Source organism: Bufo bufo, chromosome 1, assembly GCF_905171765.1.
Source record: "Bufo bufo chromosome 1, aBufBuf1.1, whole genome shotgun sequence".
In the NCBI taxonomy this organism is placed as follows: domain Eukaryota; kingdom Metazoa; phylum Chordata; class Amphibia; order Anura; family Bufonidae; genus Bufo; species Bufo bufo.
This window is the reverse complement of record NC_053389.1, coordinates 94,946,987-94,963,616: the sequence shown is the minus strand read 5'-3', so window position 1 is coordinate 94,963,616 and position 16,630 is coordinate 94,946,987. Positions and strand designations below refer to the sequence as shown.

At 43.7% G+C, this 16,630-nt stretch overlaps 1 protein-coding gene across 1 annotated transcript in view; it reads left to right on the top strand.

Moving 5' to 3' along the window:
- The window catches only part of TTLL10 (tubulin tyrosine ligase like 10), a 114,443-nt gene that overhangs the window by 58,642 nt on the left and 39,171 nt on the right, over nt 1–16,630 (top strand). The window contains exons 5-7 of the mRNA XM_040426983.1: nt 3,066–3,177; nt 6,705–6,790; nt 9,913–10,078. Of these exons, the coding sequence (XP_040282917.1) occupies nt 3,066–3,177; nt 6,705–6,790; nt 9,913–10,078 (364 nt within the window). The remainder of the gene's footprint in view (nt 1–3,065; nt 3,178–6,704; nt 6,791–9,912; nt 10,079–16,630) is intronic.

Sequence of the window (16,630 nt, the reverse complement as noted above, 5' to 3'; positions counted from 1 at the left end):
TGGACTGGAGTGCCTAGGGCCCACCAGGAGAACTGATTCTGGGGCCCACCCTATAGCTACATGGAAATATTAGGGTACATCATGTCACACTGGACATAAACGCTGTAGATTTGCTGCACACAAGTACATGGTGTCAGGTCCACAGCGTTTACGTGCCAGCAAAGTGGATATGATTTTATGGGGTCTCAACCACATGTTATGAACAAAATTCACTGCACAGATTGGACTGCGGTGCAGATTTTAATTCAGTGGCATAATTTGCTGTGGAATTTACTGCTGCAGATTTACAGAATGACGGACCCCCACCTGTTCTTTTGTCAGGACTTCACACACATGACTGCACCACACAGCACTGTACTGTGCTCCGCCATATTTCAATATCATAGGCTGGGGATAAGCAACCTCCGGAGTTCCAACTGTTCTGAAACTACAGCTCCCAGAATCCTCCTTTCACATCTATGGGAGTTACAAGAAGAGTTGAGTAAATGTGCATGCTGGGAGTTGTAGATTCACAGCAGCTGGAGTGCCGAAGGCAGTGGCATAGCTAAAGGCTCATGGGCCCCGGGGCAAGAGTTCAGCTTGAAAAAAAGCAGCAGTCGAGGCTCACCTGGTCACGGTCTGAGATGGAGGCACGGATGATCGCCAGGAACTCAGCGATAATGGAAATGTAAGAAAAAAGGAAATCCAGCTTCCAGACGACCATATAAATGCTTTAATGAAAAAACGTGCTAAAATCCGGACATGTACACCAGTTCAGCTTGGGTCCCCTTACCTCAGTGCTTTGTGGCCAGGGGCAGGGAAGCACATAGCCTTTCGGTGCCTGAAGCAAAAATTTAAACGGCAACACCTACCCCCCCCCATGCCAAATTTTTTACCTAACTCCTTCTCTTCAGCCAGAGGAGTGACTTGACCAGCATGTATTTTGTATAATACCGGTGTCTTCTTAAGCAGCACAGGACTCTTTGGACTCCCTCAGGCTCCTGGGCGACTGCTACCCTCCTATAACTATACCCTTGGCCGAAGGTTGCTGAGCGCTCTTGTAGGCCATCAATACTGATCATGAGGTCTGAACTCTCCCACCAATCAGCACAGTGATGCCAAGGATGCTCCGCGTTTCTGCAAGTCATGGACCCTGATTTTTGGTCACACAGACACAATGGAGGACATTTACTAATTGTCTTATGCCACTATACTGATGTAAAAAAGTCACCGATTATGGCGCATGACTTATGTGTACCATAATTTGCGACTTTTTAAGCTTCTTGGCACTTTTCTAGAGCAATGTCCATCATGTCCTCACCCAAGTATGGCAGAGCAGACTAACACCATAGATGCTGCAGGTGATGAGGCACCACGGCATCTAGGGGGTTAAAAGAGCAGCAGAGTTGATGATATAATCATAATCCTAGTATAATTCACTCCTCAAAAAGAGGGCACCATCTATTAGACTCATAATCTTATCCTATGCATTCGGCACAGTACTAAGATTTCACTGTCACAGCGCCATCTATTGGAATGATAAACTTGATCTTGTGTTATCTGTTGGAAATGTGGAGGAGCAGAGCGCCCTCTAGTGGACATACAGAGTCACTGTCTGGTCAGTCAGAAATTAGATAACAGCATTTTGCATGCTGCACCACGCCCACTGCTGCTCATTTAAATGAATCTGAATGTTAGTAGAAAGTTAAAATGAGAATTCAAATGGGCTTTCTTTTTCATTTGACTTTTGGCAGGGAAAATGCCTGCAAGAGATGAAATTGAAATCTCAATCTACCATTTTCAGCTTCTACTTGGTGTTTTCATTTGATTTATAATTTTGACATGAAAAACCCACTATGGGAAGAGGAGAATTAATTGACAAAGTGGAAATTTTAAATGAAAAAGGCCATTTATTTTTACATTTATTTTTTAAACTTATGGAGTTGGAGTTGGAAAAGAAAATTCAAATGGAGAAATTACATTTTCTTTTTAATTTTGGCATGCATTTTGCAGACATTCGATGAAATTAAAATGTTAAAACTTTATTTTAATTATAATTTTAGTTTTTTCCAATTTTATTTTAATTTTGGCAGGTTTTACCTCCCATACATTTACACTGCACCGACTATCAGACAATTATTGTGAAAGAGGCGTTCCTTCCCGACAATTGCCTGCTCGTCATTGTTTCTGGGCTCAGAGTGCTGTTCACACTGCATGATCTGCTGCCCAGAATCAAGGCATAAAAGATAATTTCACCGGCACCATCACATAAGCAGACTATTGGAAACGTTCTTAGGAATATTCGTTTCCGATAATCTACCTGACAATTGGGCAGTGTAAATGTGCCTTTAGTCAAACACTGTAAATGTGGTTATGACTGCAAGCATGTGATAAATGTTATATCTGTGGGGATACAACTATTGAGATGCTCACCAATCTCTAGAAAGGAAAACCCTGTTCCTCCCCAGAAGTATGGATTCTGTAGGGAATTGTATGGAGAAGTAGCTGAGCATGCACCTTGTTCTGTATGGGAAGTATGGAAACAGCCACGTGAGAGGAAAGGCTACAAATTTGTTAGTCATGAAAAGATTATTCAAGCCCAGGGACGCAGCAATAGGGGTGCAGAGGTAGCAGATGCTACCGGGCCCAGGAGCCTGAGGGGGGCCAAAGACTCATAAGAAGACACCAGTATTATAGAAAGTGCATGCTGGTCAAGTTACACCTCTGTCTGGAGGGAAGGGGTTAGGTCAAGAATTTGGCACGGGGGGGAGGGGTTTAAATTTTTGTCTCAGGCAGCACGAAGGCTATGTGCTTCCCTGTCCATGGCCACAAAGCAGTGCGGGAAAGAGGCCTAAGCTGAACTCGTGCACCAGGGCCCATGAGCCTTTAGCTATGCTCCTGTAAGCCTTATGGTCCCGCCAAACTATTCTCCATGTCTCAGCACTTGAAGTCCCAGAGTGTTATATGGAGAAGTGGAATTACAAGGTTCAACTGCACTCATGCCTAAATGTTTGGTTTTGAGTGAACGTAAGCTTTGAGCATGAGTTTGGGTGTTTTTCTTTCATGCAATTTCTTGTTTTTGGCAGGTGAACAACTTGTATACCAAATACCCAACAATAAAGTACTCACCACCAAGATTGGGCTCCTAAACAGCCTGAGAGAATATGAAAGAGTCATGCAGAAAATCAACAAATCCAGGTAAGGAGGAGTTCACATCAAGGTGTGTTAGAGGAGCAGAACAATGTAAATAATGGATTGGATAGGGCACATAACTGACCTGAACAGACTACATTGACTACAATGGAGTCTGTTCAGTTTCCATTCAGTTTCTTTATGGAATCTGCGATTGAGGTCCTAAATGGACCCCTTAGGAGTGAAGTGTAGATATGAAAAACTGGCAGAATTGCTGAGGAATCTGCATCAGTTTACAAAACCCTGTCCACTCATAGAAAAAAATCTATGGAGACGTATGATTTGAGATGAGTGAATTGATCCTAAACGAATCAAATTGGACTCCAAAAGTTTGCATTCCAGCCAAATCACAAATTGTTTGCGATTTGATCCGAGAAAATCTCTCAAAGGAGAAGAAGACATCTGCTACCAAATACAGATCATTTTTCAACAGTTTTTAAATTTTTAAAAATCCGACAGCACATTGTGTTATTAAAGGAAACCTGTCATCAACTTTATGCTGACCGTACTGAGGGCAGTATAAAATAGTGACAGAAATGCTGATTTCAGCGGTGTGTCACACATCAGCTAAAAGTAAGTGGTTGCCGAGAACCAGCATCATAATCATTGCAGCTCAGGCCTTGAAAAGAGTCAAATCTTCCTGAGAAGAGTCCTGGTTATTCCTGATCTCCTGCTCTCTCTATCCATCAGTTCTCTCAGATAGGGAGAAAACGAGGTAGAAGACTGTCAATCATCAGCAGGTGGGTGGGGAGATCAGGAATTCATGAATAACCAGGACTCTTCTCAGGTAGATTTGACTCTTTTCAAGGCCTGAGCTGCAATGATTATGATGCTGGTTCTCGGCAACCACTTACTTTTAGCTGATGAGTCACACACCGCTGAAATCAGCATTTCTGTCACTAATTTATACTTCCCTCAGTGAGATCAGCATAAAGTTGATGACACATATATGACTTTTCAGGGCAATCTGAGCCCTTTTATTCGGGTGAAATTATTCATATCCAAATCAAATCTGCCGACTGATTCCTTAGAATCTAGCCAAAATATACTTCAAGAGATTCACTCATCTCTAAATATAGTCGCGATATGCTCACTATGCTCTAGAAAAACTGAGCATGTCAACTTGAAGTTTACCTTTTGCAATGCGTGGGGCAAAATACACTAATCCACAGCACAATCTGCTGGAAAGTGTAATGTGGACTTTGTGGCAGAATTGTCTGTTCTTAGCACGTACCGCTACCCCCCATGGACCTTCCCACTACCGTATTTGGAATCTGAGGTGATTCTGGTAATTCTGTTCCTATGCTGAAACAAAATAGCAGAATCTGTGCCCGCTGCTACTTATATATAGTGCGCCACTGCCATGTACAACAGCTGTGCCTGCTACTGCTGCTGCTTATTATATAGTACACAACTGCCATACCCCCCATGAACTGTGCCTGCTGCTTATTATATAGTACATAACTGCCATACCCCCCATGAACTGTGCCTGCTGCTTATTATATAGTACACAACTGCCATACCCCCCATGAACTGTGCCTGCTGCTTATTATATAGTACATAACTGCCATACCCTCCATGAACTGTGCCTGCTGCTTATTATATAGTGCACCAATGCCCTGTGTCTGGTACCATTTAGTATATAGTGCACCCTTGCCAGTCCACTGCACTACTGCTGCAAGTGCTATTTTTTATATAGTGTGCCACCCTCCCAGTCCCATAGCCTCCTCTTGAGCCCTAGGCCTCCAGCCCCCTAAGGCCTTGTTCACATTTCCATTTTGTAGAAAATACATCCATGTTTCATCCATGAAGATGCCCGTTTAGAATCCGTGTTTGGTCCATGTGTCTGTTTTTTGACCTCCGTGTGTCATTCGTATTCTATGGACACTGCTCAGCTGAAAATTAATTTCCAGAGCATCATCTACCAATGGTCTGTGAAAGACTGACAGAACATGAATGCCACCCATGTTGTGTCAGTGTTTTTTCACTGACCCATAGACTTCAATAGGCGTGTTTGGTCCACATCAGCATGTCTCCGTGAACCATTGATGTGTTAACAAACACATTAAAATGATTGTGTACGCATTTTCCACAGACATCACATATTCGTGAAAAACGGAAATGTGAAGAAGGCCTAACTTCGCTGGGCGCTCTCTGTCACCGTGGCAGATCTTCACACAGTGCTGGAGACTGGAGTGACTGCCGCTCATGTTACTGCAGCCCCCCAGTCGTAGACCGTGCTTGCTCGCTGGGCTAGCCCGACAGCAATAAAGTCCTGTGACATGGCTCTGTAAAGTTTCTCTGCTGGTTGTCGGGCTCTGCCAGCACTGTTAATACTGATTGGCCAGCCTAGCGCCCAGCAGAGAGACAGAGCTCAGGGATGAATGGAGCTAAAGCCACTGTGCTCTGGGCAAGGGCTCATGCACATGAATGTTCTTTCCGTGTCCGTTTAGTTTTTTTTTTGCGGACCATATGCGGAACCATTAATTTCAATGGGTCTGCAAAAAAAACGGAAGTTTGTGTGCATTCCGTTTCCGTATGTCCGCATGTACTTTTTGCAAAAAAATAGAACACGTCCTATTATTGTCTGCATTATGGACAAGGATAGGACTGTTCTATTAGGGGCCAGCTGTTCCGCTCCGCATAATACGGAATGCACACGGGTGTCATTCGTATTTTTTGCGGATCTGTGACTTGCAGACCGCAAAATACATACGGTTGTGTGCATGAGCCCTAAGGGGTCTCCCTGGAGCACAAAGGGATGGGTCAGCAGGGAGTATGCAGCCGGCAGGGACTCAGGACGGGTGAGAGCCATTAATTGAAATTAGATGGTGGGGACTTTTTATAAGCTTTTTATCCAAGAACCCTTCTTTCAAACAGAGAATATTTATGTCAGACAACCCCTAATAAATTTATACAATAGGGGAGATTTATCAATGCCACCATTCATATGAAGCATCGAGAGACAAATGCATCCATGGGACGTGCAAAATGCAGAAAAGATTTAAAGGGCATCTGTCAGCAGATTTGTACCTATGACACTGGCTGACATGTTACATGTGCACTTGGCAGCTGAAGGCATCTGTGTTGGTCCCATGTACATATGTGCCCACATTACTGAGAAAAATGATGTTTTAATATATGCAAATGAGCCTCTAGGAGCAACGGGGGCGTTACCATTACACCTAGAGGCTCTGCTCTCTCTGCAACTTCTACACTTTGATTGATGTTAGGAGAAGTCAAGGCCAGGCGTGATCACATTTAAACTGCCTGGCCCTGTCAATCAAGTGCAGAAGAGCAGCACAGCGGAGACTCTAGGTGTAATGGTAACGCCCCCGTTGCTCCTAGAGGCTCATTTGCATATATTGAAACATAATTTTTATCAGCAATGCGGACACATATGAACATGGGAACAACACAGATGCCTTCAGCTGCCAAGTGCACATGTAGCAGGTCAGCCAGTGTCCTAGGTACAGAACTGCTGACAGATGCACCACTGTGACAATTGTGTGATAATTTGCTTTTCATAACAGGGTGCTGAAAATGGCAGATTTTTTTCCAGAGACTGTTCGCTTGGATATGAAGGATGAAGCGGACACATTTTTTTCTACATATGAAGGTAACAAGAAGCACTTTCCTATAGGGTTTTCCTGCTTTTTACTATTCATAACCTAACCTCAGGATAGGTCATCAATATCAAGCGCTGCCTTCCTTTCATTGTTCACCTGTTCGCTGCAGCAATTGCAGTGATGAGCCGCTGTAATTACAAGTATGGCGTCCTCATTCACTTCTATGCGACGGCTCCATCTGTTCTAGTGTCCCGTAGAAGTGCAGTTGCTGCGGTGCAGAGAAGGCAGCACCCGTACAAGCGTTGTCTTCTCTTCAAACAGCTGATTGGCAGGGGCGGGGGGGGGGGGGGGGGGGGGTTGGATCCCCACTGACCTGATATTGGTGAACTATCCTGAGGATAGGTCATCAATAGTAAAAAGTGGACAACCACTTTAGGTAAAGTTCTAGATTGTCCAAGATTTGAGAAGATGTGGGCACATCCAGGGCTTGTTAGTTTTTAACACTTCTAGCTTATGCTTTAGACCAGCCAAATCACGTTCAGTAGCACACTTCCCCACCTGTACTTTGGAGAAATGAGATGTAGATGCAGGGATTTCTGACATTCAGCCAGTCCTGTTTCTCTATATAGGCAGAATTTCCAGGTTATTGGGAGCTGTGTTACTACATGTCCTGGGCACATATGTATTTTCTCAGGCCTCATTGACACGACCAAAAGCCGTCCATGCCCGTATTGCGGACTGCAAATGGCGGTTCCGCAATATATGGGCACTGGCCGTGCGGACCCATTGACTTAAATAGGTCCACAATCCGTAAGATACGGAGCGGAGCAAAGGCACAGATCGGAAGCCCACGGAAGCATTGGGAAGCGTTTCCGTGGACTTTGGGGTCCGTGCCTCCATACCGCTAAAGATAAGACGTGTCCTGTCTTTTCCCATATATTGCGGATTGCAAATTCATTCAAGTCAATGGGTCCGAACCGCAATATGGGATTCATGCGGCCGGTGCCTGTGCTTTGGGGACTGCTATTTGCTACACAGCACGGGCGGCTTACATTCATGTGAATGAGGCCTAACAAAGATGCACCTACACACTGAAAACATTGCACATATCCAGGACATGTTCATCACCCTCTGACCCCCCCACCTCAAATATACTATATGCACAATGTAAATGTAGGTGATGTATAGGTGACCCCCAGCGATCACAAGATCAGGGATCTCTTGAGTCCTTTTTGTGAATGGAGGATGCTTGACCACTGCCCCATCCACTTCTATGGGACTTACAGAGGTAGCCGAGTGCTGCACTCAAGAGTCCCATAGATAGTGAATAGAACGGTGGTAAGGCATATGCACTACTGGTCCATTCACACAGGGAACCCCCCCTCCCCCCGGTGGTGGGGGTGGGGTGCCTCCGTTCGCATTATCTCATTTGCATGATTTTTCTCATTGCCTAATGTAGAGAGATGTCTTGGGATATAGTTCTTCACACCCTCAGGATCTGGACAATTTTTGCTTTTGGATTTTTTTTCTACCTTCCTGCCATTTTTGACTTTTTTGTTAACATAGCCATATGAGGGCTATTTTTTTTGTAGGACAGACTGTATTTTGTAATGGCACAATTTTACGTACCATATCTTAATTGAACAATGAGAAACAAAAATTCTGTGAGGTGAAATTAGAAAAGAAATGCAATTTAGCTTTTGTTTTTTGAGTTTTGATTTTATGGTGTTCACTGTTTGCTAAAAATGACATGATGACATTATTTCCCTTCTACAGAACTGTGTGAGGGATTGATTTTTGCGGAGTAGGCTGTAATTTCTATTTATAACATTTTAGGGTACGTACAACTTTTTGATCACATTTAATTCAATTAATTGGTGGCAAGGTGACAGAAAAAAACAGCAAATTGGCCATTTTTATTTTATTCCCGTTGCGGCATTCAATGTGAATGACAAATATTTTTATATTTTAATAGTTTGAACATTTTCAGAAGTGGCAATACTGATTGTTTATTTTTATTTTTTTTATATGTAAATCTTTAGAATTTTCACTTTTTATTTTTTCATTTTTTTCACGTTTAGTCCTTTTGCGGAATTGAGTCTGTGATCTTTTGATTGTATATACCATAGACTTTAATAAGTATACTATTGTTGTCTATGGGATTTTTACTGGTTGCCTATTAAGCACTATTGCAGGCACAGCTTAACTATTGCGGGCAGTGACTTTTGGGAGCCTTAAAGGGGTTATCCAGGAATTACTATTGATGACCTATCCTCTGGATGTTTCATCGATATCAGGTTGGAGGGGGCCTGATGCCCGGGACCTCCACTGGTCAGCTGTTAGAAGAGGCAGGGCACTCCGGGAGTGCTGCAGCCTTTTCCTAGGCCATGTGGCGTCACCATACATCAATCACATGGCTGAGTTACAGCTCAGCGCCATTCAGGTCAAAAGGGCTGAGCTGCAATAGCAAGCACAACTGCTATACAATGTACGGCCCTGTGGGATGTCGGCTTAAAGGAGTTTTTCAGAACTTTTATATTAATGACCTATTTTTAGGATAGGTGATCAATATAAGTTTGGTGGGAGTCCGACACACAGCACCCCTGCCGATCGGCTCACTGGAGCTGTGCACAACTCCACACACTGAGTAGTGGCTGAGCCTGGTTACTGCAGCTCTCTCCTCAATCACTTGTATAGGACTGAGCTGCGGTTATCTGGTACTTCCACTACACAGGGTATGGAGCTTTCCTTGGTTCTAATATGCAGCATTCTCTGCAATCAGCCGATTAGTGGAAATACCAGGAGTCGGACCCTAGGAAATCTGATACTGATGACCTATCCTAACATCAATGTTAAAATCCTGGAAATCCCTTTAATCTGCTTTTTTACCCTACACCTTGGTCAATGGTAATTCCTGGTGAAGCGTTTTAATCTTTGCCTTGCTTTCCAGTTTTGGTTATGAGACAAATTGCCTCAGTTCTTTTACGGGATTGTACACATCATTATATAAGTAATAGTATTCCCTGGTGATTTTATATTATAATTTAATTCTATTGATTGCGCTTTTATAAAACTAGATTGTGGAAACAACCCCAGTAGCTATATTCAAATGGCAGGATATATCTTATGATGAATTATATGACTGGTTCCTTATTGATTTTTTTTTATCCAGATGGACAAACATGGATCTGTAAACCGACTGGACTGAATCAGGGACGTGGAATCTATTTGCTGAAAAACCAAGAACAGATGAATGCCCTTCGCTGCCAAATGCTTAGTGTAATTGAAGATTCCAGGAAACCTCCATGTAAAGGTCCTCAGGCCCGGATAGTGCAAAGGTAAGCTGACATGTACGAGCAATGACTAGCACCCACCCTACCAGAGTGACTTCAGGATTGTTTCAAATGTAATATGGTAATGTGTATGTCACGTTACAGAATGTGGACATTGACTGTGTTTTAGAGATGAGTGAATCCATTTGTACAAACCGATTTGTTCATGAAACAGAATTGTTGTGCAGTGAGGGGTCGGCCCCACTGCTCCTGAGGCTCCCCCCTCCCCTTTGATTGACTGGACCTGACATCTCGCCTGGCACTGTTAAACTCGCACATGTGCCGTTATGCCGAGTAGTGGAGCAAGCTCAGAGGATCTGCTGCTGCACCACTGCTGTCACGGTATGGAGCAGTGAACCCTAAACTTGGCTGTCCCACTGTCCCTACCTGCTTGCACAATCCGCACTAAGCGGCGGCGCACAACTGGTCGACAGTCCTTTCCTAAATAAGTGCAGGGGTCTATACGGGAGGGAAGACCAAGACGAAGATAATAAACTAGTGACAGATCGGCAGAACCATGCCAAAGTCAATACAGGAGAGCAGACAGGGGAAACAGAAATATACAAATCCAATAAAATACCAAGTGAGGGTCAAAACCAGGAAGAAATGTCAGGGTCTAAATCGTCAGAGTATAGCAGGTCCAAATCAGAGGTTAAGAATCCAGTATAGAGAAAGCAGTGGAGGGCTAGTGAGGTTATCCAGGAGACAAAATCAATCACAGGCAACCTGTGGCCAGCAGATTGCCTGTTAAAATAGGCTGCTCTTCCTAGTCACTTGAGGCGCCCGCCGTCACATGACCAGTGATGCCAGCCCCTCGCTGCTCAAGAACTCTGAGTGAATCGATTAGTATTAACTGATTCGCTCATGTCCACTATGTTGGAGTTACCATAGTTAACAAGTTGACAAGTTGTCTACATTCTTTCCCTTCCAAGGCAAACTAATGCAACTTTCACACTAGCGTTTCTATTTTCCGGTATTGAGATCCGTCATAGGGTCTTAATACTGGAAAAAAACGTTTCTGTTTTGTCCCCATTCATTGTCAATGGGGACAAAACATAACTGAACAGAACGGAGTGCTCCAAAATGCGTTCCATTCCATTTGGTTGCATTCTCATACAGCATGCTGCGGTGTTATTTCCATCATGGGATGCGGCGCAATTCAATGGGGGAGGATCCGTTTTCTCTGACACAATCTGACACAATAGAAAACGGATCCGTCTCCCATTGACTTTTAATGGAGTTCATGACGGATCCGTCTTGGCAATGTTACAGATAATACAATCGGATCCGTTCATAATGGATGGAGACGGTTGTATTATTAGTAACGGAAGTGTTTTTGCTGAACTTTCCCGGATCCGGTAAAAACGCAAGTGTGAAAGTAGCCTTAGGCTGAGTTCACATCATCGTTTAGCTTTCCGTTCTCCTTCCTTTAGAAGAAGAGAGAGAGAGAAAAAAAAAGCATCCTGTTGCATCAGTTGTCATCATTTTGAGCTATTTGCATCTGAGATCAGTTTTTTTAACCACCTCAGCCCCCAGTGCTTAAACACCCTGAAAGACCAGGCCACTTTTTACACTTCTGACCTACACTACTTTCACCGTTTATTGCTCGGTCATGCAACTTACCACCCAAATGAATTTTACCTCCTTTTCTTCTCACTAATAGAGCTTTCATTTGGTGGTATTTCATTGCTGCTGACATTTTTACTTTTTTTGTTATTAATCGAAATATAACGATTTTTTTGCAAAAAAATGACATTTTTCACTTTCAGTTGTAAAATTTTGCAAAAAAAAACGACATCCATATAGAAATTTTGCTCTAAATTTATAGTTCTACATGTCTTTGATAAAAAAAAAATGTTTGGGTAAAAAAAAAATGGTTTGGGTAAAAGTTATAGCGTTTACAAACTATGGTACAAAAATGTGAATTTCCGCTTTTTGAAGCAGCTCTGACTTTCTGAGCACCTGTCATGTTTCCTGAGGTTCTACAATGCCCAGACAGTACAAACACCCCACAAATGACCCCATTTCTGAAAGTACACACCCTAAGGTATTCGCTGATGGGCATAGTGAGTTCATAGAACTTTTTATTTTTTGTCACAAGTTAGCGGAAAAAGATGATTTTTTTTTTTTTTTTTTTTTTCTTACAAAGTCTCATATTCCACTAACTTGTGACAAAAAATAAAAAGTTCTATGAACTCACTATGCCCATCAGCGAATACCTTGGGGTCTCTTCTTTCCAAAATGGGGTCACTTGTGGGGTAGTTCTACTGCCCTGGCATTCTAGGGGCCCAAATGTGTGGTAAGGAGTTTGAAATCAAATTCGGTAAAAAATGACCTGTGAAATCTGAAAGGTGCTCTTTGGAATATGGGCCCCTTTGCCCACCTAGGCTGCAAAAAAGTGTCACACATCTGGTATCTCCGTACTCAGGAGAAGGTGGGGAATGTGTTTTGGGGTGTCATTTTATATATACCCATGCTGGGTGAGAGAAATATCTTGGCAAAAGACAACTTTTCCCATTTTTTTATACAAAGTTGTCATTTGACCAAGATATTTATCTCACCCAGCATGGGTATATGTAAAAAGACACCCCAAAACACATTCCTCAACTTCTCCTGAGTACGGGGATACCAGATGTGTGACACTTTTTTGCAGCCTAGGTGGGCAAAGGGGCCCATATTCCAAAGAGCACCTTTCGGATTTCACCCCTCATTTTTTCCTGAATTTGATTTCAAACTCCTTACCACACATTTGGGCCCCTAGAATGCCAGGGCAGTATAACTACCCCACAAGTGACCCCATTTTGGAAAGAAGAGACCCCAAGGTATTCGCTGATCGGCATAGTGAGTTCATGGAAGTTTTTATTTTTTGTCACAAGTTAGTGGAATATGAGACTTTGTATGAAAAAAAAAAAAAAAAAAAAATAAGCATTTTCCACTAACTTGTGACAAAAAATAAAAAATTCTAGGAACTCGCCATGCCCCTCACGGAATACCTTGGGGTGTCTTCTTTCCAAAATGGGGTCACTTGTGGGGTAGTTATACTGCCCTGGCATTTTCCAGGGGCCCTAATGTGTGGTAAGTAGGTAAATGACCTGTGAAATCCTAAAGGTGCTCTTTGGAATATGGGCCCCTTTGCCCACCTAGGCTGCAAAAAAGTGTCACACATGTGGTATCGCCGTATTCAGGAGAAGTTGGGGAATGTGTTTTGGGGTGTCATTTTACATATACCCTTGCTGGGTGAGAGAAATATCTTGGCAAAAGACAACTTTTCCCATTTTTTTATACAAAGTTGGCATTTGACCAAGATATTTCTCTCACCCAGCATGGGTATATGTAAAATGACACCCCAAAACACATTCCCCAACTTCTCCTGAGTACGGCGATACCAGATGTGTGACACTTTTTTGCAGCCTAGATGCGCAAAGGTGCCCAAATTCCTTTTAGGAGGGCATTTTTAGACATTTGGATACCAGACTTCTTCTCACGCTTTGGGGCCCCTAGAATGCCAGGGCAGTATAAATACCCCACATGTGACCCCATTTTGGAAAGAAGACACCCCAAGGTATTCAATGAGGGGCATGGCGAGTTCATAGAAATTTTTTTTTTTTGGCACAAGTTAGCGGAAATTGATATTTTTAATTTTTTTCTCACAAAGTCTCCCGTTCCGCTAACTTGGGACAAAAATTTCAATCTTTCATGGACTCAATATGCCCCTCACGGAATACCTGGGGGTGTCTTCTTTCCGAAATGGGGTCACATGTGGGGTATTTATACTGCCCTGGCATTCTAGGGGCCCTAAAGCGTGAGAAGAAGTCTGGAATATAAATGTCTAAAAAATTTTACGCATTTGGATTCCGTGAGGGGTATGGTGAGTTCATGTGAGATTTTATTTTTTGACACAAGTTAGTGGAATATGAGACTTTGTAAGAAAAAAAAAAAAAATTCTGCTAACTTGGGCCAAAAAAATATCTGAATGGAGCCTTACAGAGGGGTGATCAATGACAGGGGGGTGATCAGAGAGTCTATATGGGGTGATCAATGACAGGGGGGGTGATCAATGACAGGGGGGTGATCAATGACAGGGGGGTGATCAATGACAGGGGGGTGATCAATGACAGGGGGGTGATCAATGACAGGGGGGTGATCAGGGAGTCTATATGGGGTGATAACCACAGTCATTGATCACGCCCCTGTAAGGCTTCATTCAGACGTCCGGATGCGTTTTGCGGATCCGATCCATCTATCAGTGCATCCGTAAAAATCATGCGGACATCTGAATGGAGCTTTACAGGGGGGTAATCAATGACAGGGGGGTGATCACCACAGTCATTGATCATGCCCCTGTAAGGCTTCATTCAGACGACCGGATGCGTTTTGCGGATCCGATCCATGTATCAGTGCATCCGTAAAAATCATGCGGACATCTGAATGGAGCTTTACAGGGGGGTGATCAGGGAGTCTATATGGGGTGATTACCACAGTCATTGATCATGCCCCTGTAAGGCTTCATTCAGACGTCCGGATGCGTTTTGCAGATCCGATCCATCTATCAGTGCATCCGTAAAAATCATGCGGACATCTGAATGGAGCTTTACAGGGGGGTAATCAATGACAGTGGGGTGATCACCACAGTCATTGATCATGCCCCTGTAAGGCTTCATTCAGACGACCGGATGCGTTTTGCGGATCCGATCCATGTATCAGTGCATCCGTAAAAATCATGCGGACATCTGAATGGAGCTTTACAGGGGGGTAATCAATGACAGGGGGGTAATCAATGACAGGGGGGTGATCAGGGAGTCTATATGGGGTGATCACCACAGTCATTGATCACGCCCCTGTAAGGCTTCATTCAGACGTCCGGATGCGTTTTGCGGATCCGATCCATCTATCAGTGGATCCGTAAAAATCATGCGGACGTCTGAATGGAGCTTTACAGGGGGTTGATCAATGACAGGGGGGTAATCAATGACAGGGGGGTGATCAGGGAGTCTATATGGGGTGATCAGGGGTGATTAGGGGTGATCAGGGGCTAATAAGGGGTTAATAAGTGACGGGGGGGGGGTGTAGTGTAGTGTAGTGGTGCTACTTTACAGAGCTACCTGTGTCCTCTGGTGGTCGATCTAAACAAAGGGGACCACCAGAGGACCAGGTAGCAGGTATATTAGACGCTGTTATCAAAACAGCGTCTAATATACCTGTTAGGGGTTAAAAAAAACACATCTCCAGCCTGCCAGCGAACGATCGCCGCTGGCAGGCTGGAGATCAACTCTCTTACCTTCCGTTCCTGTGTGCGCGCGTTCACAGGAAGTCTCGCGTCTCGCGAGATGACGCGTATATGCGTGACTGTGCGCAGCGCTGCCACCTCCGGAACGCGATCCTGCGTTAGGCGGTCCGGAGGTGGTTAAAAAGGGAAAAAAAGTCCTGCATGCAGTACTTTTGTTTCCGTCTTAAAAAACGGATCTCAGACGTTAATGGCTCAGACGGATGACAACTGATGCAATAGGATCCTGTTTTTTTCTCTTTCTCTGTTCTTCTGATGGATCAGAAGAACGGAAAGCTAAACGGTGATGTGATCTCAGCCTTAGGCCTCATGCACACGACCGTTGTTTTATTCTGTGTCCGTTGTTCCGTTTTTCGTGATTTTCGGCTAATGCACCGTTTGTCATCCGCGTCCGTGATCCGTGGTTCCAGTCCGTCAAAAAAATATAACCTGTCCTATTTTTTTCACGGAAAACGGTTTGCGGACCCATTCAAGTCAATGGGACCGTGAAAAAACCCGGAGGCACACAAGATTGTCATCCGCGTCCGTGTCCGTTTTTTTCGTATCATTTGCATGGCAAACTTGACTTAGACTTTTTAAAATTTCCTTCATGTCTGGTGATCCTCCAAAAATAAAGGAAGACACACGGAAACAAAAACGGAATCGGATCACAGAACAACGGAACCCCATTTTTCAGAACGGAACACAACAACGGTCGTGTGCATGAGGCCTTATTTGGTTGAAAAGATTAAGATTTCATTGTACTATGTTTGTACCTTTAAAAAAGATACTTAGTAATGCTGATGTGTGAGAATGGTGCCTTGTAGCGCTGGAGTCCTAGGTTTGAATATGACCAAGGAGAACATCTGCATGGAGTTTGTATGTATGTTCTCCCTGTGTTTGCCTGGGTTTCTCGCACATTCCATAGACATACTCATAGGAAACTTAGATTGGGAGATGCTAATGTCATTGTAGTTGGTGCCCAAGGGGAGGGGGGACTCCTTGTGGCTAAAGCCTGTAACACTGCAAAGAAAAGGGCGTTAGTCAGCACATCCCAATGCGCAGGTGCACGCTGCCATGGCTGAAAACATAGAGAAAATAGACAATGCAGCAGCACCCTGCAAACCAGATAAGGCTACTTTCACACCTGCGTTAGGTGCGGATCCGTCTTGTATCTGCACAGACGGATCCGCACCGATAATGCAAACGCCTTTATCTGTTCAGAACGGATCCGTTTGCATTACCATAAAAAAATTTTTTTAATAAATATATATAGATTTTTTTTTTTTTTGTTC